At 40.8% G+C, this 26951-nt stretch overlaps 2 protein-coding genes across 7 annotated transcripts in view; one reads left to right on the forward strand and one right to left on the reverse strand.

Moving 5' to 3' along the window:
* Nucleotides 1-270: 270 nt before the first annotated feature.
* POLR3C (RNA polymerase III subunit C) lies at nt 271-13993 on the reverse strand. The gene is made up of 15 exons (XM_081495148.1): nt 13844-13993; nt 12698-12864; nt 11836-12091; nt 11540-11725; nt 10111-10199; nt 7721-7825; nt 7498-7590; nt 5519-5599; nt 5224-5275; nt 4668-4728; nt 4073-4223; nt 3215-3316; nt 3056-3105; nt 2479-2628; nt 271-972 (listed from the first exon to the last, which is right to left on the reverse strand). Exons 2-15 carry the CDS (start codon nt 12842-12844, stop codon nt 891-893), a joined length of 1605 nt encoding a protein of 534 aa, XP_081351274.1. The 5' UTR covers nt 12845-12864; nt 13844-13993; the 3' UTR covers nt 271-890.
* A 241-nt stretch (nt 13994-14234) lies between these two features.
* Nucleotides 14235-26951, forward strand: part of RNF115 (ring finger protein 115) — a 66865-nt gene continuing 54148 nt past the window's right edge. For 3 of the 6 annotated variants that reach the window (XM_081495172.1, XM_081495167.1, XM_081495170.1), the window contains exons 1-2: nt 14235-14437; nt 17109-17299. Coding sequence is in view for 1 of the 6 variants with exons in the window: in XM_081495166.1 (XP_081351292.1) it covers nt 14336-14437 (102 nt within the window). In the remaining 5 variants the exon portion in view is untranslated. The remainder of the gene's footprint in view (nt 14438-17108; nt 17300-26951) is intronic. The other 3 variants (XM_081495171.1, XM_081495168.1, XM_081495166.1) reach the window with 1 other exon arrangement.

Here is a 26951-nt window from a genome sequence, read left to right on the forward strand (position 1 = left end):
ACTGGGGATGTAACTCGTGCTGAAAAATGATGGTAAGTGTCTTGAAGGCAGAGATGGTATTGTATTAAGAGTTATCTTTGTATATTGTATCGACAGTTAATTGGCATTCCAATGTTTAATGAATTAGGACTAACACTGGTAGGAGCAAACTGAAGTGATTATGAAACTACACCTAACTGCTTTAAATGAAATGAAGCTGCTGGGACAAATTATACCAACTAGAGTAGTCATCTATCCACAGTACTGAGAGAGGGAAGTTACAATGGCCAGTTTTTAGGCATAATGGTGAAGAGAAAGGCAGTGATTTATTGAGTGCTTATTATATGCCAAGCACTGTGCTAAGTGTTTCACACACATAATTTCAGATGTGTTAGAAGCCCAGGGCTGGCAAAGGTGACATTTATCCATAGATTCTAGTATGACTGCTTGGGCCAATCCACCTGCTAGCCCTAAAAATAGCTTTTATCCCCCTCTCCGTGGTAGTCTTTCACATTCTCTACACTGTGTGTGTGTTTAATATTACAGTTTAACAAAGTAAAGAACAGGTGCAGCTTTTTGAAAATGGAATAAAAAGCTTAGGAAGAAGTTTTTCTCATTGTCAGGGATGTTCAAACACAGCTTTAGCTGACTTCTCAGTGGGAACTGATGCATCTAACAGATGATTAATTTAGTTGATATAAGGTTCTTTCTCTTGCCAAGATTTGATGAGGGTAGAATATAGTGATGGTTTTCAAACAGGATCAGCAAACTTAAAAAAAAGGTCACACTCTTTCTGGGGTACTCTGGATGGCAGGGAGAGGGAATGTCAGTACAGAATCTGGATCTTCTCCTACTCCTTTATTCTTCCTTCCAATCCCCTCAGATCTTTGGAGGAAGACTTTTCTTCTGGGTTACTGTCTCTTCATGGTGCTGTCGATGTATGATTCTAGCAGGAAGATGGTTTCATCCACCTGGATCTCACAGGCATCCAACCTGAGTGAAAAAAATGAGAGCATTTGTCCAGACTGCACATTTATCAGCACATTTAAGATTAGAGGCTGGACTGGTTACCCTCGAAAGTACTGGGCAGAAAGCAAGAGAACTAATAGTTCATTCTCCCATTGACCAAGCATCTCGTACGTGCTAGGCACTGTGGAAATTGCTGAGGGTTCAAAAAACAACGCCTCTGTCCCAGGAGAAGTTATAGTCTAATTTGCAAGGAGGAAAAAGCACATGTTAAAGGCACAGGTGTAAAAGGACCTAGTGTATTTTAAAATAGAAGCTGAGAGTGGCTGAGGCTGAAAGTGATTAGGAATAGAAGGGAATACTGCTTCTACTGATAATACTGATAAAAGTCATCTATGAAAAACCCATACCGAGCATCATACTTAGTGAAGAACGACTGAAAGCTTTCCCCCTATGATCAGGAACAAGACAAGGATGCCTGCCTGCTTTTTACTTGCATTCAACATTTCACTGGAAGTTCTAGTCTGGAAATTAGGCAAGAAAAACAAACAAAAGGCATCTAGATTGAAAAGGAAGAAGTAAATCTATTTCTAATTCACAGATGATAATCCTATAGACAGAAAAATCTCAAAGGATCCACAAAAAACTTACCACATCTAGTAAATGAATTCGCAAAATTGCAGGATGTAAAATCAAAACACAAAAATCAGTTCTATTTCCATATACTGGCAATGAACAATTCAAAAATGAAATTTAAGAAAACACTAAAACAGCATCAAAAAAGAATAAACAGGAATAAATTTAACCAAAAAAACTGTAAGACTTGAATACTGAAAACATCATTGAAAGAGATTAAGGAAGAACTAAGTAAATGGAAAGACCTTTCATATTCATGGGTTGGAAGATTTAGTATCATTAAGATGGCAATCTTCCCCAGAGTAATCTACAGTTCAAAGCAATCCCGGTGAAGGTCAATGGTGAGGAGTGAAAGAAAATGACAATGAAGGGACAGGCTAGTATGAGACCATGAAAGAACTTGTATGTTATGCCAAGGAGGCTGGTTTTTATGCTATAAACAAGAAGTCAATAAAGCATTTAAAGTAGAAGAGTGATATTATCAATCCCTTTAAAGAAACTAACTTTGAAAGCATTATAAGAAATGGTTTGAAGGGGGAGGTGACTGCAAAGGTCTGGGAAAAAGGTGAGAAGGGCGTGCATGGAGAGCAAGATGAAAGGCCAGATTTGGGACACACTGCTGAAGTAACATCAACAGTCCTGGTGAACATGAGATAGAGAGAGAGGAAAGAGAGGAGAGGAGAGGGGAGAGAGAGAGAGAGAGAGGGAGGAGAAGCTGAGAATATCTTCAGAAATTTGAGCTTAGGAAAATAGGTGGATTAAATTCTGTTAATTGAGATGATGAGGAAGATAGTGAGTTTCAGTTTGCTCATGTTAAGTTGGAGGGGTGGCAGGACATCAAAGAGGATTTGTTTGGAGGGTATTTTGAAACATAGCTTTGAAGTTTGTGAGGCTTACTTGTTGACGTTACGTTTCAGGGTCTCTAGCTGCTGGCGTTCGGGGGCTGTGATCATCTCCTCTATTTCTTGTAGTTGGGCCTCCTCTGCACCTGTAGCCTGCATAGATGCAATGATGGCTTCTACCCTCTGTGACTTTTCTAGTAGACGCCTGTCAGAACAACACAACTCTGAGGCATGTCACCTAGCCTTGGAGATTCTTTTATCCCGTAGACCTGGGGCATAACTCCCCCTTTACCATGTTCCTGGGCAAAGTGGACAATGTCACTCTCTAAGGACGTTTTCTACAAGTTTAATGAGAAATGTGACTTTATTTCTGAAACTCTTACTGCTTCTCACTTGTACTTAAAAAGTTTGGTGCCAGTTTATATGTTGCTCATAAATTTAATCTGCAAAACTATTTCACTAGGGATATATGAGAAAAGTATATATGAATGCATGATTATACCAACCTAAGCCAATAATTCAGTGCAACCAGACAGGTTATTATCTCTATTGGTTTCCATTTCTATAGGCGATTTCCCCATAAGCTTTTTGGCCTTGAAAAATGTAATTACTCAGTTGAAAATGTTACTCACTTGTTTTCTTTGGTTTCAAATTGTCTCCTTTCTATTAAGTTGGCTACACTCTGAGGAGAGAGAAGAAATGCACATAGTTCTATATAAGTAGCTCAGGCAAAACAACTAAAGGGGGCGTGAGGGTGAGACATCTCTGTAGAGGGAATGGGGAGGAGTTACCTTGTAGCACCTATGCAGCAACATTCGGGCAGCTGACAGGATGTTCACAGTGTATAAATAGAAGGTCCGGGATGGGGCATGGTCTGGTGTTTTGGGAATTTCCTATTTGTCCACAGAAAGAAAAATAAGAGACATTATACTTTCCTTCAGAACTGGCAAAGTAAATACCTGTGCCATCTGGCGTTACTAAGCACTCTCTTTCACCTATATTCCCTCTTCCCCAGTCATATAGCATCTGTGTTTATAGCATAATCGGCCATATGGACGGCTGGAATGTCCTGTTTTTTCCTTTGATTGTCAACATCCTGAGTGGGGAAGAAAGATAAGGCACTTAACATTTACTGAGCAACTCTTATGTGCCAAGTAGACTGTATTTGATTTTTATAACACACTATATTATTTGTTACCTCCATCTATCACCATTTTGTAGGTGGGAAAAAGGACGGTAGGTAATTTGCTTAGTGTAACTGAGTGAAAGGCAGAGCTGTAATTCTGATCCCAAAATCCATTCTATCTTACTTCCTTTTAGGGAAGAGTACATAGCTCTGCATGCAGTGAGGACCCAACAGATGCTATTGATAGACTGACAGGTAATAAACTTAAGGCTTGAGGAAAGGAGCTAAACAAGGAGCTAAAGAAAAAAGGTAGGGTGATTCTGGGGTGATTTCTTGGCCGTGCCTCTTTTTCACAAGGCCAGATAAAGCTCCACAGTTATCTTGCAAGTGCTTGCTATGTCTTTGTCAATCTTTTTTTTTTCTTCTGTCTCAAAGATGGATACAGAGTTTGTTTGAGGTTCAGGATATTTGCTTCAGGAATTTCTCTCATCTGTCACCTCTGCTGGTTGGCAATTATTGTTACCTGCAGTGATATGAAATTTTCTGAGAGCATCTTATAAAGCATATCCTTTGCCTCCTTTGCTGGAATCATTGCAAAGTCTTCTACCTGCTTCTGCTCCAGGTGTTTCTTTTGTAAAACTAGACGGAATATTCTGGCACAGCGAGATCCAAATCTGGAAGGGAATAAAGAAAGCAAATGGCATGCCAACATAAATTAGCTTTAGTTCTTAGTTACAGAGGGTTGTTTAGTGTCTATGTGTGGAGCAAGGACCTGAGAGGAACAGCAATCAGAGAATCCTTCCTAACTCCACAGATCAATGACAGTACTGCTAATCATAAGAGCGTCACCAACTGCTGACTTGAATGCCTCAGTTCCCGCATTTGTAAGGAAAGGTGTTAGGAAGGCTGATGAATTGGCATCCCTGGGAATTAAGCAGCAGGGTATATTGGGTAAAGAGCAGTAATAGATGGAATCCATAGCAGTCCAATGGAAAATGGGGCAAGATGTGCCAAGGTGTGCCTATACTGGTTGGTTACCTAATGATCAAATCACTTGTTCAAATGGGGTGTGGAAAGGAAGTACCTGACCCCCAACCCTTTCAGGGTAACCGCCTTACCTCTCTTGTACGACGGACTCCAGAGTGGCCGTGGCTAGAGATCCTAGAGCCTTATGCAGGTCTTTATGTAGAGGGTAAAGGTCACTCTATACTGTTTTGGCCTGGATATTGTGCCCTTAGTTTTATTCCCGAGTCTTTAATTAAAAATTTAAATAGTTTTGTTTTTCACATTAGTCTCACTTATGTTATGTAAATATTTCAAAACCGTAATTAACTAAAGGTGCTTAAGTCAGGGTTTTGCTTAACTAAAATTTAGTTGGTTAAAAGTCTGTTTTATTTCTTTATCATCAGTGTTTTAGTTCAATTTTCTAACTTACTTAGTATACTGTATGTGTGTGTTAGTCGTTCAGCTGTGTCCAACTCTTTGTGACCCCATGGATTGTAGCCCGCCAGGCTCTTCTGACTGTGGATTTCTCCAGGCAAGAATACTGGAGTGGGTTGCCACTCCCTTCCCCACTTAGTATACTAAATACCATCAAATCTTTCCTAAAGTCACCCTTCTGTTTCATAGTTCAGGCTGCCTGACTGTTAAGGAAATAACCACCCATAAGGATACTGATGACATACATTCCTCCACCACTGTCGCCAGACTTTCCAACAAACTCGAGCTATTAAAAAAAGAGAAAGAGAGAGAATATGTATTATCTGAATGGAAAGTCCAGTGATTCTCTTTCCAGAAGAACAAATCTGGTCCAGTCGGTAGCAGGAAGCTCTCCTATCAGGCGATGGTAGAGAAATTGTCTGAGCTGGCTAGGTAGAGAATGAAGACTACTACCAGTTATCAGCAGCAGAAATTAATCCTAAAAACAATAGAAAAAAAAAAGAAAAAGAAAGAAAAAAAAAAGACTTACTGGATCATCTGCCAGCAGAGTGAGATACTGATCAAGAACTTGCTTAGAGATGTTATAGCCGACAGGTAGGGATCTGAAGATCTATGGAGCCAAAAGAGACTGTGAAAATGGGTTTGGGAACTTAGAACTGGTGACATTGCTGAAATAAAGATGTTTTAATTTTAGATATCACAAGCATAAAAATGTCCCAAAGCACAGCAGCATTGTTGGTAAGAGTAAAAAACTGGAAAGAATTCACATGTCCAATAATAAGGAATTCATTAAAATACAGTACAGCGTGGCCACATTAAGTGGAATGTGATATGGCCATTAAAAAGAATGAGACAGATCATGAAAAGGAAGTTTATATACTCATATGAGAGAAGCAAGTTTAGAATAGTATGCAGAGTATAATACCTTTTAAAATTTTAGTTAAAAAATATACGTATACTTACATGTAAGAGAGACTATATATAAGAAGTCTGAATAAAGATATGTACCAAACTACTGACAAAGATCTCTGGGGTTGGGATTATGCAAAACTACATATGTATTTAAACTAGAGTATGTTACATACAAGAAGCACAGATTGTAAGGATTCAGTTTGATGAGTGTTGATAATTTTATATACCCATGTAACTACCCTCTACAAGATACAGCACTTGCTTGCCATTTCGGAAAGTTTGGGGAACTACAACTTTGAAAAACCATACATTTCTAGGGACTTCCCTGGTGGTCCAGTGGCTGAGACTCTGTGCTCCCAAAGCAGGGTGCCCACGTTCGATCCCTGGTCAGAGAACTAGATCCCACATGCTGCAACTAAGAGTTTGCATGTTGCAGTGAAGGATCCTGCATGCTGCAACAAAGATCAAAGATCCCATGTGTAGCAATTAATGCCTGGTGCAGCTAAATAAATAAATAAATAAATATTAACAAAGAACTATAGATCTCTAAATACAGGTCATATAATTATTTTTGTCATTGGAAAAACATTTGTATTTAAATTTTTGTTATATAATAACTTAAAAAAATCTAAACACTGTAAAAATGCAACTATATTTAATATGGATAAATACTGGTATGATTACAAAAAGTAACAATATTAAGTATTTGATTTATTAAATATTTTTTCAATCAAAACTTAATAAACAAAATATTAAAAATTTAAAATATATATAATATACTGAAAAAACAAATACAAGCAGCCAAATAATATCCTGAGCACTAAGGCTCAGATTCCAAACAGTGTATACGTAGAACAATTAAGAGTAATCTGTACCATATATATACAACGAAATACTATTCAGCCACGGATTAACCTAGAGGTTATCATACTAAGTAGAGTAAATCAGAAAGAGAAAGACAAATACTACACAGTATCATTTATATGTGGAATCTAAAATATGACACAAATGAACTTATCTACGAAACAGAAACAGACTGACAGAGAACAGACTTGTAGTTGCCAAGAGGGAGGTGGGTAGGGGAGGGTTTGGATTGGGAGTTTGGGATAAGCAGATGCAAACTATTACATATAGAATGAATGAACAACAAGGTTAACTGTATAGCACAGGGAACTATATTCAATATCCTGTGATAAACTAATAAGGAAAAGAACATGAAAAAGCAAAGAATGTGTGTGTATGTGTATATATATATATATATATATATATATATATATAAAACTGAATCACTTTGCTGTATAGCAGAAATGAATGCAACATTGTAAATCAACTGTACTTGAATAAAATATATTAAAAATGAAAAAAAAAAAGAATTACTTGTACTTTGACTAGAAGAGTGGTTTAGGTTTTTAAAGGTTTAATTCCCAAGAGACCAAATATTTCAGTACCTACCACCTGGGGATAATCACCGTCCCACCTCAAACGGCAAAAACCTTTTCTTTCAAGGTCCGGACCTTAACCTAATCCCAGGCTCTATGTATAATAGTTATATCCAAGAGTTTGTCAGAAAACTAGTATAAGAAGCATGAAACTCACCTCATTGGAAGACAATGGCTGGGTGAAGGGGGCACCAGAGGGAGTGGTGACCTCACTCATCCGGAGCATGGTCCTCACGATCTCACTACTGGTCTAGGTTTGAACAGTGAACTGGAATTCAGAATTCACTCTGCTTCATGGACTCTGGCTATATGCCAATGGCCACATCTGGTAAACAGTGTAATGTTCCTGACAGCCACTGTCCCACCCATTTAGGTATCACCTGGTCCATCCTGTTGGCAACTGCGCTGACAATGGCTTGGTCACGGAAGTGCTGGTGGAATCTGTCAAGGTTGGCCTGCCAATAAATCCCATCATCTGGAATGGGCTGAGGAGGAGAAAAGTATTAGAAACAAACATTTATATACAATGAAGTTTTCCAGGGAGGAGTTTGGATTTCACTATTTCTTTTCCTATACTGCTGCTGCTAAGTCACTTCAGTCATGTATGACTCTATGTGACCCCACAGACAGCAGCCCACCAGGCTAGTGACTAAATTGGTTGGAGGAAAAAACCATTCAATTGTGTGGATTTAGTGAAGTGAAAGTTGCTCAGTTGTGTCCGACTCTTTGCGACTCCATGGACTACACAGTCCATGGAATTCTTCAGGCCATAATACTGGAGTGGGTAGCCTTTCCCTTCTCCAGGGGATGTTCCTAACCCAGGGGTCAAACCCAGGTCTCCCACATTGCAGGCGGATTCTTTACCAGCTGAGCCACAAGGGAAGCCCAATTAAAGGTCTACTTTTCTTTATCCTGTCATTACCTTATTTTAGGTTCTAATTTTGACTCACCTGAATTACTATAAGTAGCCTCCTAACTAATTTTCATTTCTTTTTAATGAACACTATAAAAGAGGATAATTTGGTTTTTGGTTTTTAATCTTGCTCCTTTTGCACTGTTCTCCCTGTTTCTCATAGAGCTGTGCTTTTTCAGCTTTTGGGGTACAGTCCCCCTGAAGAATCTGAAAAAAGCTATGAGTACTCTATAGAAAAATGTACATATGAACAAGTATAGGTGGACTCTCTGAAATGCATCCATGAAGTTGTACAAGTTATGAACCACTGCACTATAGTAACATTTCTAAAACTTCAATCTAGCTAACTCATTCACCTGCCTAAAATTCATCAACGACTCCCCCTTATCTTCAGGGTGAAGTGTAAACCTCTTAGTCAATCAAAGAATATTTATTGATGTTATGCTAGTATTCCAGGTACTGGGGACAAGATATTGTCCTCAAAGAGTTATAGTCTATTGGGAGTACAAAAAATAAATAATTTCATCTACCTTTAAAGGCTAGGCTGTGAAGATGAAATGGGAAAATGTGGTAGAGAATGGAGTAGAGAGTGGGCAATGGTGCTTGAGCTCTTAAAAAACATCATTTGAACTGAGATCGGAATGATGAAAAAGAGGCAACTACATGAAGATCTGAGGGAAAGTATTTGAAGCAGAAGAAATCGTAGGGATGAAAGCCAAAAGATTAGAAAGAGCACGTATGACATATTTGAGGGACAGAACAAGAGCTGAGGTTGGAGAGCCTTGTCTCCAGCAGATCATGGAAAGACTTAGTTCATGTAAGGGATAATAATCCATGGTAAAGATGTGGATTGCTTCTAAGAGTAATGCTGCTGCTGCTGCTAAGTTGCTCCAGTCGTGTCTGACTCTGTGCGACCCCATAGATGGCAGCCCACCAGGCTCCGCCATCCCTGAGATTCTCCAGGCAAGAATACTGGAGTGGGTTGCCATTTCCTTCTCCAGTGCATGAAAGGGAAAAGTGAAAGTAAAGTCGCTCAGCTGTGTCCGACTCCTAGTGACCCCATGGACTGTACGTACCAGGCTCTTAAGAGTAATGGGAAGTTATTAAAGGAGTCAAAAATCAGTGATGGGTTTGTTTTAAAAAGAACAATTTAGGAAGTCATTTTGGCTCTTACGTAGGTATGAATGTAGGTAGGGAGACCACTTAGGAGAGTGTTGGTGAAGTCTGACTACAGTGATAGTGGTTTGGACTAAGGTGACTGGGAATGGTAAGAAACAGTCAGATTTGAATTGATTTTAGAAATTGGGTTGACAGGTTTTACTGTGAGGTCAGCTGGCTCCTAGGACTTTGGTCTAAGCAAATGGTATCCTAGGTTGTTGGTCTTGGTGATGTCCCTAAGATGAGGAAAGCTTAGGAGGGAGTAGATAGCTAGGAATGAGAAATCAATTACTCTGTTTTAGTCATACTACTTTTGGGATGCTTATTAGACATCTTTATAGGGATGCTGAGAAGGCATTTGAATGTAAGAGCTTAGGCCTACATATATCTTTCTAGACTCATTTGTGACCACTTATCCCTGTGGGTCTCTATAGTCCAGTCACAGTGATCAATTTAAACTTTTTCTAGGCCCTTTATTTTTGCATAAGCTACTACCTCTGTCCAATGAGGTTAAGCCTCAGAAGGGAGACAGTAATGGAGTGCCCTCTTTGTTAGTCTGTCCCTGGCCAACATTTGATGAAGTTCATAATCCTACTACTTCTCAACCCAAGAACCTTGAAGCTCTTTTGGGGCTTATTATCTCAGTGCTCTTCCTGGCTGGCCTCAGGGTGAGGACTCCAAGTCCAGAAGCATCATTACCTCTTTGTTATCTGTGGTCTGTTTTGGTCTCTTGGCCTTGGGCTCCCCAGTAGCATCTTCGTCAGATGATCTCCTCCTTTTACCTTTCCCTGCCAAACAGAACAGTTGCACTGATAGGCTACATCGCCTATGATGACAGGAAATGGCGGAAGGTGACAGCAGGTGTCGCTACCCCAAAGACATCTGTAGTGGCCTCTAGGTAAGAGATGTTGAGGAGACGGAGGAACTACAAGAAATTCAATTTAATGATGAAGTCATCTGAAACTCAATATGTTCAAAAAGAAACTCATAGTCTCTCTTCCTCAAACTGCTCCTGTTCCAAGGCTTCCTTTCACAGTGAATGGTACACTCATCGTTCCATGTATGCCAGCCAGATGTCATTCTTGATTTCTGTTTTCTCCATCCCTTCTATGCCTAATTATTCACTGGTTTGTCTACATTTACCTTTGCCCCATCCTTTCTGCAGACAGAAGCATATTTTTTAAATGCAAATTAGATCATGTTACTTCCTCTAAAATCCTTTAGTACTTTCCCTTCACATCTAGGATAAAGAACAAGTGCTCTATGCGGTCTTGCATGATCTATTCCCTGCCTCTCTCTCTAACCTTATTGTATGGCTCTTTCCTTTGCTCTCTATGCTTTAACTACACTGATCTTCTTTTAATTCCTCAAATATACTGTTTTTTCCCTCACTACATACAATTCCTTTTGCCCAAAATGCTTATCCTCTGTACCTCTTTACACCTTACCTCACTGACTGGCTCCTACTTCTGCTTCAAATCTTGGTTCAAATGCCATTTTCTCAAAGAAGTATGTGCCCTAAACTCCCAGGTAAATCTGGTCCCCTGTTGTATATTTTCATAACACTCCTAACACACTTTTCATACTTTTCCTTCACAGTACTAATCACAGTTTTTTAGTTATATATCCATGCTGGTGCTGCTGCTAAGTCACTTCAGTCGTGTCTGACTCTATGTGACCCCACAGACAGCAGCCCACCAGGCTCCCCCGTCCCTGGGATTCTCCAAGCGAGAACACTGGAGTGGGTTGCCATTTCCTTCTTCAATGCATTAAAGTGAAAAGTAAAAGTGAAGTCGCTCAGCCGTGTCCGACTCTTAGCAACCCCACCGACTGCAGCCTACCAGGCTCCCTCCGTCCATGGGATTTGCCAGGCAAGAGTACTGGAGTGGGTTGCCATTGCCTCCGCCGATATATCCATGAGACTATCTGATTAATGTAAGCTTTCTATACTAGACTCAAGCTCCATAAGGGACCATAATGTTTTTTTCATCACTTTATACCACAGTATCTGGCAGAGAGCAAATTCTTGGTAACTGCTTCATTGATTGATTTAACAATCACTATGAAACTTTCATGAAAGAATCTAAAATTAGGGCAAGTCACAGATCTTAGGGTCAAAATTCCTTACCTATCAAGCTCAGTTTAGGAACCAGGTACATGTCCTTTTCATTGATGACAAGAGTGGGGGCAGGTGGTGGTGGCCCAGTATCTGAATTCTCAGTGGCAGGCACCAAGGGGCAACGCTGCACAAAGTGTGTGTCCACTAGTCGCACAAATGTGTTTGATACCTCAGCGTAGTCCATGGTCTTGCCATCTGTACAACAGGAGGAAACAGGCAAATGAGACGGCCTCAGGTAGCTAAGGGTTCACTCCTGCAGCCAGTCAATCTATGCTTTTGTTAACAGCTGTGGATTCAGTACTGACCCTCCATAGTCTCTGTGAGCCTATCTGCTACTTTCTTCACAACAGCTGACATTGTCATTTTGCCATTCAACAACAGCTCCTCAACAATCAGCTCTCCAGTGTCACTGTACAGTGTTTTGGCGGTATAGATGTACCGGGGATACCTAAGCATTCGCAACACTCGGTTGCACTGGGCTTCATACTCCACCACGCCACGTTTGTGTACTTGATATATCACCAAGTTGTGCTGGATGAGGACACAAAGGGCTTTTTTTACCTATAGAGGATATAAAAGAAAGAGAAGAAAAATCTGAAGATGCAGTTCATTATTGCTGGCAAGTTTTGTCCAACAGTTTCCTAAACATCAAGAGACAGCTGCAAATTGCTCCCTCTCTCCACTGGAATAGTTAGTAAGAATCGAATGTCAGTGGAAAAAATCAGGAAGATTCCTTACTAAGATGTTCATATTTCCTCCAATCTTTATCTTTCAAAGTACAGTTTACTTCCCCTCTATTATTCTCATTCCTAAAATGTACTACTGAGATTAACAGACTCATTATGAATAAATGAAGTATGGGATAGGAGGAGCAAAGATTTGCCTAAGAAGCCACAAGGAGCCAGAAGACTTTGAGAAGCAGAACCTTGGGCCCTATGTCTCATTCTCTCCCTCCTCTCAAATAACACCATTCTGATCCTAGGGCAGACTTTGCTCTTTTCCATTTTGTGGGGTTATCCAGTCTGTTACTCATGTCTGACTCTTTGCAACACTATGGACTGCAGCACACCAGGCTCCTCTGTCCTTGTGGGGCAGGCAGTAACAATATTCAAGGGTAGGTAAAAGAAATTAATGAAATGAAAGCAAATTGATGTGATCCAAACATACCTGATCCAGCGATGTTCCTGTGTCATGGGCAATAACTCTTAGGGGCTGGCTGCCAGTTCTGATTAGGTGGACTCCAATTTTTTCTACAATCTCTCCAAAATGCTCTTGCAGCAACAAAGAACACAGTTTAATTTCTGCTTGAGTCATTATGCTGAGGGGTCTCAGAGCTAGGAAAAAAATGAAAGACGGTATGATGGGAAGTTTTTCTTTTATGTTGGGAGCAGAATTGCTGAATGTAAATTCATGTTCTTTCTAGACAGCAATTTGAGAGTAGATATACCAAAAGCCTTAAAATCTTGCATATCTTTGACCTAATGCTTTTGTTTTGGATCTTCTGTTCCAAGGGAATGATAAAAATATGTCACTTTAGAATACTGATATTCTGGGAACCTAATAAGTGATTATTTCAATAAATTATGGTATATGCATATGATGGAATTCTATGCCAACATTAACAATACAATATGTATTAGTGTAGAAAATTATTCATTAAGTGAAAGATGCAGGTTACAATGCAAAATGTAGAGGAAAGTTCAATTATTGTGAAAAAAACCCCACACGCATGCATCGAAAACTGGAAACCTATGTATATGAGATTTATCTTTATGGGATCATGTATGATTCTAATTTTCTTGAAAGATTGGATGTAGATGGTTTTGTGATCTATCTCAGACCTTAGATTCTATACTTAATTGTTTCACTCCTATTGGGAGTGAACAGGCAATGACAACTTTGCAAAGTAAGGTAGAAGGTAAATGATAGCTTCTCAGCAGGGTGTTTCAGATAGGAGATGAAGTATGTTGTTAGCAGGGCAGTATTTAATTCTGAAATTTCGAGTTCTTTACTAAGTAGACACAAAAAGAAACAAACATGGTTGCCTATATAATCACAAGTGCTATCAAACACTGGTTTGTTCATTTATTTCTCCCACTTCCTCAGAAGCCAACCAAGACTTTGCCTTTCAGCCTCACTATTCCCATCCACAGGTCTTTGAGGACACATCCCCAGACCCTCTGCCATCCTCGGAAAGATTTATAGGGAGCCTGGCTCCTCGCTCTTCACTCCCTTCCTGCTGGTTCCGGTTCCGGAGTGGATCCCTGGGTCCAGAGACAGGGCTGCCTCGTTCAGACCGCATTTTTCACTAACCTCTGGGTCAGTGCAACGTAACGCCGCCGAGTTCCCCCCGACTGCTTTGTAAGGTTCCCGCTGACCGCCCGGGCAGAGGGGGAGCCCAAGGTCCTTTCGCGCAGGAGCACGGCCACCGAGGAGGACCGGCGAAGAGGAAAAACGTGTGCCACTCTACCCCAGCGTTTCGGTGGTTTCCGGGGACGCTCTTTCTTTCTTCTCGCTGGGAGTTTGGAGGACCGGCGAGGGGCTGTTTGAGAAGCCGGCAGGCGGGCGGCGGCGGGAGGACTCTCCTTCCTGCGCCTCTTTGGTTCTGGGAGGCGGGCCGCGAGGTCACCAGCCGCGCCACCACCTCTGTGGGCCGGGTGGACTCACGTGACTTGCGCGAGCTCTGGAGAGGCTGGCAGCACTCAGGAAGCGGCGGCGGCAGAGGAGGCGACAGCAGCCGGGAGGTAGCGGCCTGGCGAAAGACCGGCCGGCTGCCCTCTCGGACAGCCGTGGCGAAAGAGAAAAATGGCGGAGGCTTCGGCGGCCGGGGCCGGCGCGGGCTCTGCGGTTGCCGCGCACCGGTTTTTCTGCCACTTTTGCAAGGGCGAGGTCAGCCCCAACCTGCCGGTAAGAGCCCGGTTCCTCTGCGCTCGGGCATCGGCCCGGATTCCTCTCCCAGATGTCCTGGAGTAGGGGTTAAGCTTCCCATACAACCCCGATTCACCTGACATCGGTCTCTCAAGTACCTTGCTGCCCGGGCGTCTCGGCCTAGGCTCCGCAACTCTCGCTCGGATGTTCCACCTGCCCCTCACTTTCTCTCCCCTCTTGACCAGCTCCTCCCCTCCCCCCGCCCCGCGCTCCATTTTTAATTTTTTTGGCCTTCTTTAGCAAGTTCTCTTTTGACACCGCCCCTGTTTTCATGCACTCTTCTTCACCTTGTCTCCTTCCCACGATGACCTCTCTTTTCCTGCACTCGATACTCTTTCCGCTGTTGCCTCTCACCTTTACTCCTTTTCCACTTTTTACCAGATCCTCCCTCTCCCCCCTCATTAAAGCAAAATAGCAGATTGCTGAGAATTGACCTTATTCGGTCGTCCCTAGGAAGGGAAGCAAGAAAACACGGAGAGAAAGAGAGGGTTGGAAGGTAACTGGGATGGAGAGGGGGATTTTGCTCTTCAGGGGTTTCCAGTATTCTTCTGAAAGTGAAAACAGCAGTGTGCTAATGACTTGCAGACTGCCTGCGCTCCCTATCACTATTGAAGGAAATGGCTTTAGGAAGAAGGCAGAACATATTGTTTCAACTTGCTTATTTTGATTGTCATGCTGCCAGTGTCTTTAGCACCACCTGCCTTACTCACCCTTCCTCCTCTGGTTCTCTTTCTCTTCGCTGAATAAAAAAGATCTAGGACAGAATGCTGGGGACTGCATCATCTAATGTAAAATTGGTTTTCACTACTCTCTGCCAGATTTTGTTAGTCCCTAGAGAGGTAGTGTATGGCTGTGAAAAAAAGTGCTTCTGCAGCAAGCTGGTCAGCTACAACACCCAAACCACACAGGCTTTTTTGGCTTGGGCTATATCTACCACAGGGAGACCCACCAGGATGAATGTTAATCCTGCCTTTGGCCAACCATCTTTAGCTAGTTATGATTGTTTTTCTCCTTAGAAGTATCTGTGTTCAGCCTTAAGTCAGGGTGCCTAACAACTTCCTTCAGTGTTTACAGCGTCTCCGATAAAATCTGTAAGAAAGCTTACTAAAGTGTGTCTGTATATCTTATTTCTTAGAAACACCAATGGAGGCCAGGGAAAAAGTGCCTAAAGGTATATAGCCTTTTTGCCTAAAGGTTATGCTTTTTTAGGCTCTTACAGCGTTTTCTTTCTTCACTATTTGCCCCACCCTCAATTTTGTAGTCATAGTTTCATCTACATGCTGTTGTAGTTTTGCTTGCTGTTTTTTGGCTGTGTTTGTGTCTGCTCTTTGCTATACTGCTCCTTACTGCTAATCTCGATCTATCTATCTCAACTTCGTGTGTTTTTGATTTGGAGTCTCTCAGATAAGAAGACAAATTTCTTTTAGAAAGGAAATACTAAGAAATGAGGGGGAAATCGTGAAGGGAATTTTATTTTTTATTTTTTCCTGGAGAAAAGTCTGATAACATGTATACCTCCTATATACAGGGGAGATGCCAAGGAAAACTGAATCTCTCCCTGAAATGACTATAAAGCCATCACGTTAAATACCATCTTCAGCTAAAAACAGGAGACTTTGGGGGAGAGGGGAAACCAGTTTTGGCAGATTATCATGCAAAACACGGTAAACAAGCATGATTGTTTGCAGATTTAAGTCAGGACTTCTCCATTGATAAGAATTGAAGTTTCATTATCCTTCTATTTCTGGTGCAAAGAGGAACAAACCCTTACAAATGGAGATTTCTCTGTTGTAAGTGTTCTTCACAAAAGCGCAATGGCTGCTTAGTTTTTTTGAGATTTTAGAATGAAAATATTATTCAGTGGTATTGTTAGGTTTCAAAAAAGTCTTCATTCTAGAAGTGAATAGTGATTTAGGAATTTTCTTTTTCATTAAAAATGTTTCCCTGTTTACAGTGAAAATAGTTTTAGTAAAATTTAGTGAGTACTAAACTTGGATTTTATTTTTAATTAATTAATTTTTTTGGAGAAGGAAAGAGTGGCTTTATTACTTTACCAGGCAAAGGGGGATAGTAGACTAGTGCCTCAAGAACTGTGCCCTCCTCCCTGGTGAGTTGTTGTTGTTTAGTCACTAAGTCCTGTCCGACTGTTTGCGACCCTGTGGACTGCAGCGCTCCAGGCTTCCCTGTCCTTCACCATTTCCCAGAGTTTGCTCAAATTCAGGTCCGTTGAGTCAGTGATGCCATCCTACCATCTCATCCTCTGTTGCCCACTTCTCGTCTTGCCCTCAGTTTTTCCTAGCATCAGGGTCTTTTCCAGTGAGTTGGCTGTTTTCATCAGGTAGCCAAAGTATTGGAGTGTCAGTTTCAGCATCAGTCCTTCCAAGGATATTCAGGGTTGATTTCCTTTAGGATTGACTGGTTTGATCTTGCTGTCCAGGGGATTCTAAAGAGTCTTCTCTAGCACCACAGTTTGAAAGCATCAGTTCTTCCTCTCTTAGCCTTCTTTATGTCCAACTCTCACACCCGTCCATGACTACTGGAAAAACCGCAGCTTTAATTATATGGACCTTTGTCGGCAAAGTGATTTCTCTGCTTTTTAATACGCTATGTTTTTCTTCCGTATTAAAGACAAGTCTTTCTTCTGTCACAGCTTTTCTTCCAAGGAGCAACCGTCTTTTAATTTCATGGTTGAAGTTACCATCTGCAGTGATTTTGGAGCCCAAGAAAATAAAGTCTGTCACTGTTTCCATTGTTTCCCCATCTATTTGCCATGAAATGATGGGACTGGATGCCTTGATCTTCGTTTTTTGAACGTTGAGTTTCAAGTCAGCTTTTTCCCTGGTGAGTAGGGAGAGGTTATATAGTTGCTGCTGCTGCTGCTAAGTTGCTTCAGTTGTGTCCGACTCTGTGCGACCCCATAGACGACAGCCCACCAGGCTTCTCCGTCCCTGGGATTCTCCAGGCAAAAACACTGGAGTGGGTTGCCATTTCCTTCTCCAGTGCATGGAAGTGAAAAGTGAAAGTGAAGTCGCTCGGTCGTGTCCGACTCTTCGACACTCCATGGACTGCAGCCTACCAGGCTCCCTCCGTCCATGGGGTTTTCCAGGCAAGAGTACTGGAGTGGGTTGCCATTGCCTTCTCCGTTATATAGTTAGGCAGGGGCATATGATAAGCATCAAGGGAGTAACAGTCTTGCATTCTTCTTCTGCAAGGTTTCAAGAGGGTGGGGTTGTGTTCAGGGTCTTAGGTGGTAGGTGTTTGGGTTTCCTAATCTTGTTTAGGTCTCTGGTCCCTTAATCTTGTCTCAAGTGGTTCATTGGCTGCTCCTCCTTTGATTGGCAATTGTTTTGCCCTGTGGAACTCAGAGAAGGTCATGGAGGCTGGAGTCGTGCCTATAAGAAATGGGGCACAAAACGGCCTCCGTGTGCAGGAGCCCCACAGGACCCTGCTTGGCATCAAGCTGAGAGTGAACAGAGAAGGGTCCACGAGCAAGTGCATCCAGGAAGCCACTGACAGCTTAAGAGAAAAGGAGAGGCAGATCCCTGAGGCTGGGGTCTGAGTCGGGGAAGGTTTCTTGGAGGCATTCCAGCCTAGAAGAATCAAGACAAGTGGACAAAGATGGGTCAGCATATTCCAAGTGGCCAGCATGGTTGGTGCTTAGGCAGAAGCAGAGAGATTCATGTGTTCTATCCTTCATTCAGGTCTGCTTCCTCTTGCCAATTTTCCTTTGATTGGCATTGGGTGAATTGAGCCTTACAGCTGTCTTCTTTGGCCCCAGATGAGTTAGGGAGGGAGAGGGTGAGTCCTCCTCTAAACTTGGATTTTAAAATAAAGGATTTTGATTATATGGTCTGAAGCCCTAGTATTTCGTTTATATTAAATATCATTGGGTAAATTGGTATTGTATTTTTTTGATCATCAGATGATAGAGGAAATACTTAAGTAACTTAAAGTTATTTTCAAAATATAGCAGAAGCTTCTGCCTCACCTGTCTATCCAGTGAGAGACACTGTGAAGCCAAGACTGATGGCGTTAAGTATGCAGCACTGAGGGGTGACCCTGAGGGATGACTGGGTGGTGCCACAGAGGACTGTGTCATGCAATGTAAAGGTGTCATTCCATCTCCACACTATCCTCTCCCATTTTTATCAAGGTCAGGGGATATTACCTTACGAGATTAAATTCTGTAGAGTCATTGAACAGGTGAGATAAATCTTGCAGAGTCAACAACTTTTAGTATTGATGAAACTAGGGTGGTTCCTAAGTGTTTTATGGAGATCAGAGTATCCAAACCCAGAGAGACCAGTCTCATTAAGGACTGCAAGTGTGTTACTCACCTCTGAGGCTTTGCCTGAAGAAAGTAGCCAACTTCTCTCCCTCTTCTGTCTCCTTATTATATCACCTTTGGACTAATAAAATGTCATCCTTATCAATAAGTAATATTACCTAGTTTGTTTCTTTACCAGGTACTATGCAAATCATTGTTATTGTGCTATACTTGTAATGACACTAATACAGGAAAACTTTCTAACCACCTCATAAGAGAAGCTAAAAAGTAAACTTCTTAAAGACTTTGTGATTCTTAAAACTCTAAGCTTCCTGTCCTTGCTCTTTATTTTTTAAAAACTTACTTATTTTTGGTTGCAATGGTCTTTGTTGCTGTGTTTGGGCATTCTCTAGTTGGGGTGAGCAGGGGCTACTCTTCATTGGGGTGCATGGGCTTCTCATTGTGGTGGCTTGTTGCAGAGCACAGGCTCTAGGCGTATGGGCCCAGTAGTTGTGGCCCGGGGGCTCAGTAGTTGTGGCTAATAGACTTTTGTTGCTCTGTGACATGGAATCTTCTTGGACCAGGGATCCAATCCATGTCCCCTGCCTTGGTAGGCCAATTCCTATCCACTGTACCACCAGGGAAGTCTGACCTAGAGTTTTAAAACTGCATGATTCTTAGGAATATCCTGGAATTGTGTCTTAAGTAATATTAGTAGTTTTGTTGACCTGGAGGAAGGAATTAGTGATTTGAGCTGGATTTTAGAGGTTTTAATTATTTAGATTTCTTAAATTCTGCTATTGGTGACTTAACATCTAAAAAGTCTGCTTGATTATCTAGCATCTTTCTGTGCTTTATAGCAGTTGCTTATTAAATGTCTCTTGAAATATTCTGAGTTGAATTGCTGTTTAGCTGCTAAGTTGTGTCGGACTCTTTTGCGACCCCACGGACTATATAGCCTGCCAGGCTCCTCTGTCCATGGGATTTCCCAGGCAAGAATACTGATGTGGGTTGCCATTTCCTTCTTGAGGGGATCTTCCCGACCCAGGGATCGAACCTGCATCTTCTGCATTGGCAGGCAGATTATTTACTGCTGAACCACCAAGCTGAGCCATCAGGAAGCAAGCCCTTGAGTTGAATACCCAGTAGTTATTTTTAAAAAGTAGTGGTGTTAATGGTATGAGATCTTTATCTAAAAGACTTCAGTGGAACAAAATGCAAGTGCTACCATGCGAAGTTTGAAGATAACCATGTCAGTAATTATATTCCCTGCAAGGAGCTAGAAGAAAGACATGCGTGTTCTTATGGGTAGAAGGCTAGTTCTAGTCTTGAAATTCTGCTGATAAATTGACTTTTATGTATATCTTGGGGAAATCTTGGGATTTTTTTTCAGTATGAGGAAGAACAAAAACCTTAAAATTTCACAGGTGAAATTCTTTATATTTTTAAGGGGAAGTAACACTTTTTGGTTGCTAATACTTTTTGTTTCTTTATGTTTACTTGGCTTTTTATGACCTTTGCTTACATTAAGGGAGAGGATGCTGAGGTCTTTCAGACAGCCATCATTAGAAGAGGAAAAACCATGTGGATTGTTTCTTATTCTCTCTAGTAAAATTAGAAGGATCTGAGAATAAGAAGCCTGTGAATACTGACTTCTTTTCATCTCTCCACAGCTTGATGTTGATTAATAGAGATAATGTAGAGCAGTGGTTCTCAACTGGGGGCAGTTTTGCTTTTTAGGAGGAAATTTGGCAACGTCTGTAGACCTTTTCTACAACTGGGTTGTTGTCACAACTGCGGGAAAGGGAGGGTTGTTGCTGGCATCTAGTGGATAGAGGCTAGGGATGCTGCCAAACCTGCTTCAATGAACAGGACAGCCCCCCACAGCAAAAAGTTACTGGGCCCAAAATGTCAAGAGCACTGTGGTTCAGGAACCCAGGTGTAGAAGGATAAAAGGATAGTCATTGTCTTGTGTCACTGGTGCTGAAAGTTTTGTCCTGGGGTAGCTTTGATTTCTAATTTTGGAATCCTATTGAGAATTTTCAGTGGGATAAAATTGAGATAATTTTAACCAAAGCCCTGATGGGAGGGATTGTTTAGAAAGTAGTTAAGTGGCATTCTATTATAGCAGTATCTCTTGGGGTCACTTTCTCTCCTGTGGTTACTGAGACCAGAGGAATTGGATCACGCCTCTCAAGTTACACACTGTGGGACAACTTCTAAAAGTATCCAGATTTTTTGTCAGTTGGAAATTAATTGAAGTAGTAACACAACATGTAACTTAGTAAGACATCTGGAATTCCCGTTTGAAAACAAAGTGAAAAGCAGACACCAAGACTAACTTTTAGTTTTTCGTAGCTCATCTTTGCATTAAGCATTACTTTCTCTGTTTTTCTTAATGTTATTAAAAGTTTCCATGAGCTTAGGAGATTTTGTGCTTAAACTTTTAGTTTCCCCAAATTCTTGGTCGAGTTGGTGAATTGACGTTATCAAGCCTTGTTCTAATACTGTTTGTTCATAGGATTGAAGTTGAGTCATCTGACCTTCTCAGTTTGTCTTGGTGTATCCCACTGTAAAATAATACTGAGATGGGCCTATTGAAAGCTTGAGTGGGCATTCAGAGAAATGGAGCTATGTAATCTTTGATTGAAAGGTTGTATAGAAATCAGCAGTCCTTATTTGTAGAGAAATAAGGCCTTTACCATAGTAGAAACATTTTAGGTAGTTCTTATAGTTTCACATAAAGAAGTTTAGGTTAGATTCTGAAAGATTTTTTTGAAATCTTTTTTAAGTTCAGTTGTTATTTCAAAGTTCCTTAGAGGTATGCAGATGCATGTATAATAAATAGAAGTGACTGGTGATTTTAAACCAGGCACACTTTTCTTCTATGTTAAATAGATTGCCCAGCCTCTTTTCCCCAAACAGGCCAGTTAGTTTTGTTTTCCTTGAAAATCTGTTAAGGTAGTAATCTCTTTCCTTGATGAGTTCAACAAGTATCACAGGAAGTAGGCAAGGTATCCTATATTCACCTACTTGCCACTCACTTTGATGTTGTGCAGATCTGAACCTAAACTACTATTATTTTGATTGCTGATATAGTGTGAAAACTGTTTATCATGGTACATTTACTTTTTGTTTAATAACATGTAAAAGGTAAATTCAGCAAATTAGCTTCTACTGCTGTTTTTAATTTGCTTATTTATGATTAAAAACTGTTTGGAAGTAATATTCACAAATAAGAATAATGAAAGTGTTTAATTCCCTAAATTTTTCAACCTTATTTTACCAATTACTAAAATTATTGGCTTATTATTATTCTGTGCCAAGTGTAGGTGCTAATTCAGTTAGGGAGACTTGTTTTAATAATATACTAGCATTTTGGTTCTTTTTTGTTTGTTTTTGAAATGGAAAATTTTATTTGGGCCAAACTGAGGATTTTAACCCTGGAACAGCCTCTTAGAAAGCTTTGAGAACTATTCCTTACTAGCATTCTATTTTAGCATACAATCTGTATTCGATGAGCAGATTCAGAGTTCCCAAGGTTTTTAATAAGGTTAGCAATGTAACATTGGTCTTTCTCATCTTGCAACACTAGTGCTATAAAAGGATTCCAGAAATCTGTTACTGAGTGTGAATTAGTTCTCTGAACTTAAGTTTTAAGTGATTGTCCCCCTGGCTGTTATTCAGGAAGAAAACCAGTTTACAAAAACAAAAATCCACCGTTAGGCCACAGTTTTTTAGTGTTACACAAAGATACCTATACAATTTAAATATTTGGAGAGCTGTGATTGAGTTCCAGGCCATTAGAACTGCCTTTATCTATGGTCTTATTCCTTAAGAATAGTAACATTCACAACCTTCATCATTTTGTTCCTTCATTCCAGACCTGAAAGGTTGACATTATCAGGGATTCCAAACAGGAATGTATAATCAACCAACTTTCTTTGGTTCATTGTGTAACAAGGCATAAAATCAGGTCAGGAGACAAAGTGTTACTTGATATAATTTGATCAGATGGACAAGAAGCCAGATTTCCTAAGGAAAAAAAAATTGACTAAACTACAAGAATTATCAGAGATAAAGTTAACACAATTTAGCCAGAAAGTGTTTAGTTATAGTGTTCTTTGCTTGCTTATAGTAAAGGCAGCAAGAAGGGGAACAGCTCAGTGGCATAGATATAAAATGGTAAATGATTCTAAAAGTTTGCCCTTGGTTCTATTGTGTACCATCATAGTCTGAGGGAAAAGTTTGTCTTCTTACATTCACTTTAGGCTGATAGACTCTTCTTACATAAACTGACAACCTTCATTCATTCAGCAGTTATATTCTAAGCTCTATATTTTAAGCATTGTGCAGAAAGAAAAGCATACTTGGTGGGGAAAGAAAAAATAACCTGGGATTAAAAGTCACTGAAATCATGTACAAAGTTTATGTTCTAATAATAAAACTCCACTTAGGGAAGTAAAGACATATAAAACAAACTTCTGTGAATATCCTAATCTTAAGAATCGTGGTTATTCAGTCGCTAGCTTGTGTTCTCTTTCACAACCCCATGGACTGTAGCCAGCAAGGCTTCTCTCTCCGTGGGATTTCTGAGGCAGGAACACTGGAGTGGTTGCCATTTCCTTCTCGAGGGGATCTTCCCGACCCAGGGATAAAACTGGCATCTCCTGCTTGGCAGGTGGATTCTTTTACCACTGAGCCACCTGGGAAGCCCCCAGATATTCAGTATTAACTTAACCTCAAAATAAGAATTGAATGAATGAGACCTCTTGTTTTCCTGAAGGAGAGTTAGAGGGGACAAGTAAATGAGGACAACATCTGTATTCTAGTTTTACAGATGGAGAAACAAGTCTTCCCAAAGACCATGAACTGGTGGAACTGGGAATAGAACCCAGAATTTCTGTTACCTACCTGGGTCTGTGGACTCATTAATCAATAGAAATTGATAAGAGGCCAGATGAAAAGTTCAGGCAAGGCTTTACTGGGACTTGGGCTTCAAGTAAGAAACAGGTGCCCTTGCTCGTTTTCTGAGGTGAGGTAAGCTAGTGGTTCCTTAAATGAGGTAAGGGTAGATAGGGGTGGATGGGTGGGTTGGGCAGGAAGCATAGTTTAGGTGGTCTGCCCACCTCAGGTGATGCTGTGTGCAGGTACCATGTACTTTTGTTCCCAACACCTCCAAAAAGTCAGTCAGTTTATGGCCTTTTTTTATCTTACTGTTCATAATTGCCCCAACTGCAAGTACATGCAGTTACTTTTCAGTTCACTTCAGTCGCTTAGTCGGGTCTGACTCTTTGCGACCCTGTGGACTGCAGCACGCCAGGGCTTCCTGTCCATCACCAACTCCCAGAGCTTGCTCAAACTCGTGTCCATCGAGCCGGTGATGCCATCCAACCATCTCATCCTCTGTTGTCCCCTTCTGCCTTCAATCTTTCCCAGCATCGCTCTTTTCCAGTGAGTCAGTTCTTCGCATTAGGTGGCCAAAGTAGTGGAGCTTCAGCTTCAGCATCAGTCCTTCCAATGAATATTCACGACTGATTTTCTTTAGGATGGACTGGTTGGATCTCCTTGCAGTCCAAGGGACTGTCAAGAGTCTTCTCCAACACCACAGTTCAAAAGCATCAATTCTTCCGTGCTCAGCTTTCTTTATAGTCCAACTCTCACATCCATACATGACTACTGGAAAAACCATAGCTTTGACGAGACAGACCTTTGTCAGAAAAGTAGTGTCTCTGCTTTTTAATACACTCTCTAGGTTTGTCATAAGTTTTCTTCCAAGGAACAAGCGTCTTTTAATTTCATGGCTACAGTCACCATCTGCAGTGATTTTGAAGCCTAAGAAAATAAAGTCTCACACTGTTTCCATTGTTTCCCCATCTGTTTGCCATGAAGTGATGGGACTGGATGCCATGATGAGATGATAGTTTTTTGAAATGTTGAGTTTTAAGACAGCTTATTCACTCTCCTCTTTCACTTTCATCAAGAGGCTCTTCAGTTCCTCTTTGCTTTCTGCCATAAGGGTGGTGTCATCTGCATATCTGAGGTTATTGATATTTCTCCCAGCAATCTTGATTCCAGCTTGTGCTTCATCTAGGCCGGTATTTCGCGTGATGATTTATGCATATAAGTTAAATAAGCAAGGTGACAATATACAGCCTTGATGTACTCCTTTCCCAGTTTGGAACCAGTTTGTTGTTCCATGTCCATTTCCAACTGTTGCTTCTTGACCTGCATATAGATTTCTCAGGAGACAGGTAAGGTGGTCTGGTATTCCCATCTCTTGAAAAATTTTCCACAGTTTGTTGTGATCCACACAGTCAAAGGCTTTGACGTAATCGATAAAGCAGATGTTTTTCTGGAACTCTCTTGCTTTTAGTTTCTTAGTTTGTCCAGGTGTAAGCACTCCAGTAAAGGGTCCTAAGTCCCAGCCTATTTCAGATCTGTTAACTTTGTTTTGGGGTTCGCTTGATGCTTTTAAAAAGGCAGAAAGCATAACCTGGCTTGTAAAGAAATAATCATAGGAGATTATGGAAAACTTAAGGGCTTCCCTTGTAGTTCAGCTGGTAAAGTATCCGCCTGCAGTGCAAGAGACCCGATTTCGATTCCTGGGTCAGGGAGATCCGCTGGAGAAGGGATAGGCTACCCACTCCAGTATTCTTGGGCTTTCCTGGTGGCTCAGATGGTAAAGAATCCGCCTGCAATGCGGGAGACCTGGGTTTGATCCCTGGGTTGGGAAGATCCCCTGGAAAAGGAAACGGTTACCCACTCCAGTATTCTGGCCTGAAGAATTCCATGGGCTATATATAGTACATGGGGTCACAGAGTCAGACACGACTGAGCGACTTTCACTTTCACTTTCTCTAGGAGAAAAGCAGTGTGGTTGATATTAGAGATGAAAGTTGACATGAGATTCATGGTTGGGTTCTAGCCTAGGTAGGAACTGTGGTGTGTTTCAAACAGTTTGTGTTTCTAATCCTTCTAATTAGGAGTTTCTCAATAATTTGCCTTGTGATACTCTAGAGAATGTGAACAATAGAACATGACTGACTTAATATTGTGATCTTAGATTTGTATTCTGTCAAATGACACAGAAAATAGGCTTTTCTTTTAGCTAAAATAAAAAATAGACTGATGATGAACACATAGAAAAACAAAGCTGTGGAATTAGAAAGTAAATAGTAAGTTTTTATATTATATTTCTTATTATGAATAAACCTTGGATATCAATTTGTATAAAGTTCAAGGGTATATAAATTTCACAGTATGGGATTTAATATAAATAAGTCTTGGCTTGTAGGTTATTGTTTTACCAAGACCTCACATTTTGTGATATTAGTCCATGAAATATAAGAAGGAAAATAAAATAATGCATTAAAACCATCCTTTCCCCCTAAAAACCACACACACAAAAAGAAAAACCCCTAAAGTCCTTTTTCAGTTACATTCTGAATGCTTTGTGTCTGCTAGGACTATTCTTCTAAGTGAGTAAACATCAGGGCTAAGCTGCACTTAAAGTTGTCCCTGATTCAGACTATTAATGGTGAAAAATATTTCTCCTTGTGGATATTTTTAGATGAAACAGGCAGTGGATCATCCAAAGTAGTTCATTCAAGTGTACCTGCTACTGAGTGTCTTCACTGGAGTTGTATATAGTAAATGTTCAGACCCTGGAGGAAAGCAGTTTAGTTTGGAGATATGAATAGTGCCAGACCTATAGTGAGCCTTTAATTCACTCTTATCATTGCTTTTGCCCTCCCCTCCAAAACCTATTATGCTTAAGATTTAAAACTCTGTTATCTGGATATATCAGGATGATATACTAAGACCAAGGCTTGGGTATGGGAGGAGTGTAGAGTCAGAGACTATGTTTGGTTCTTGTTTGATCTTCTTACAAATTCTCCTTAATTCATGGATGTTCCCCCAAAGTGAACTTAACATTACCTCTGAAAAAAAATTAGGAAAAATTAAAATGCCAAGTTAGCCATCTTCAGAAGTGACGCAAGAGATAAATACGTAAAATCTAGTCTGGGTGTAATCTCAGTGTCAGGCAGGACTAAATTGTGATTGTAAGTAAGAAAATACAGCCAAGTAATTGTGTTATATTCTAACAGGAGAAAGAATGTATCTGTTAGAAGAAGGTGTGGAAATTGTAAATCAGCAGTGAAAGAATAGAAAAAAGAGTCAGAGGCGAACATACGCTGTTTTCTTCCTGCCCAGAGGGAGAGG

This window comes from Giraffa tippelskirchi, chromosome 5 (assembly GCF_054371585.1).
Source record: "Giraffa tippelskirchi isolate mGirTip1 chromosome 5, T2T-mGirTip1v1.2.pri, whole genome shotgun sequence".
Classification (NCBI taxonomy): domain Eukaryota; kingdom Metazoa; phylum Chordata; class Mammalia; order Artiodactyla; family Giraffidae; genus Giraffa; species Giraffa tippelskirchi.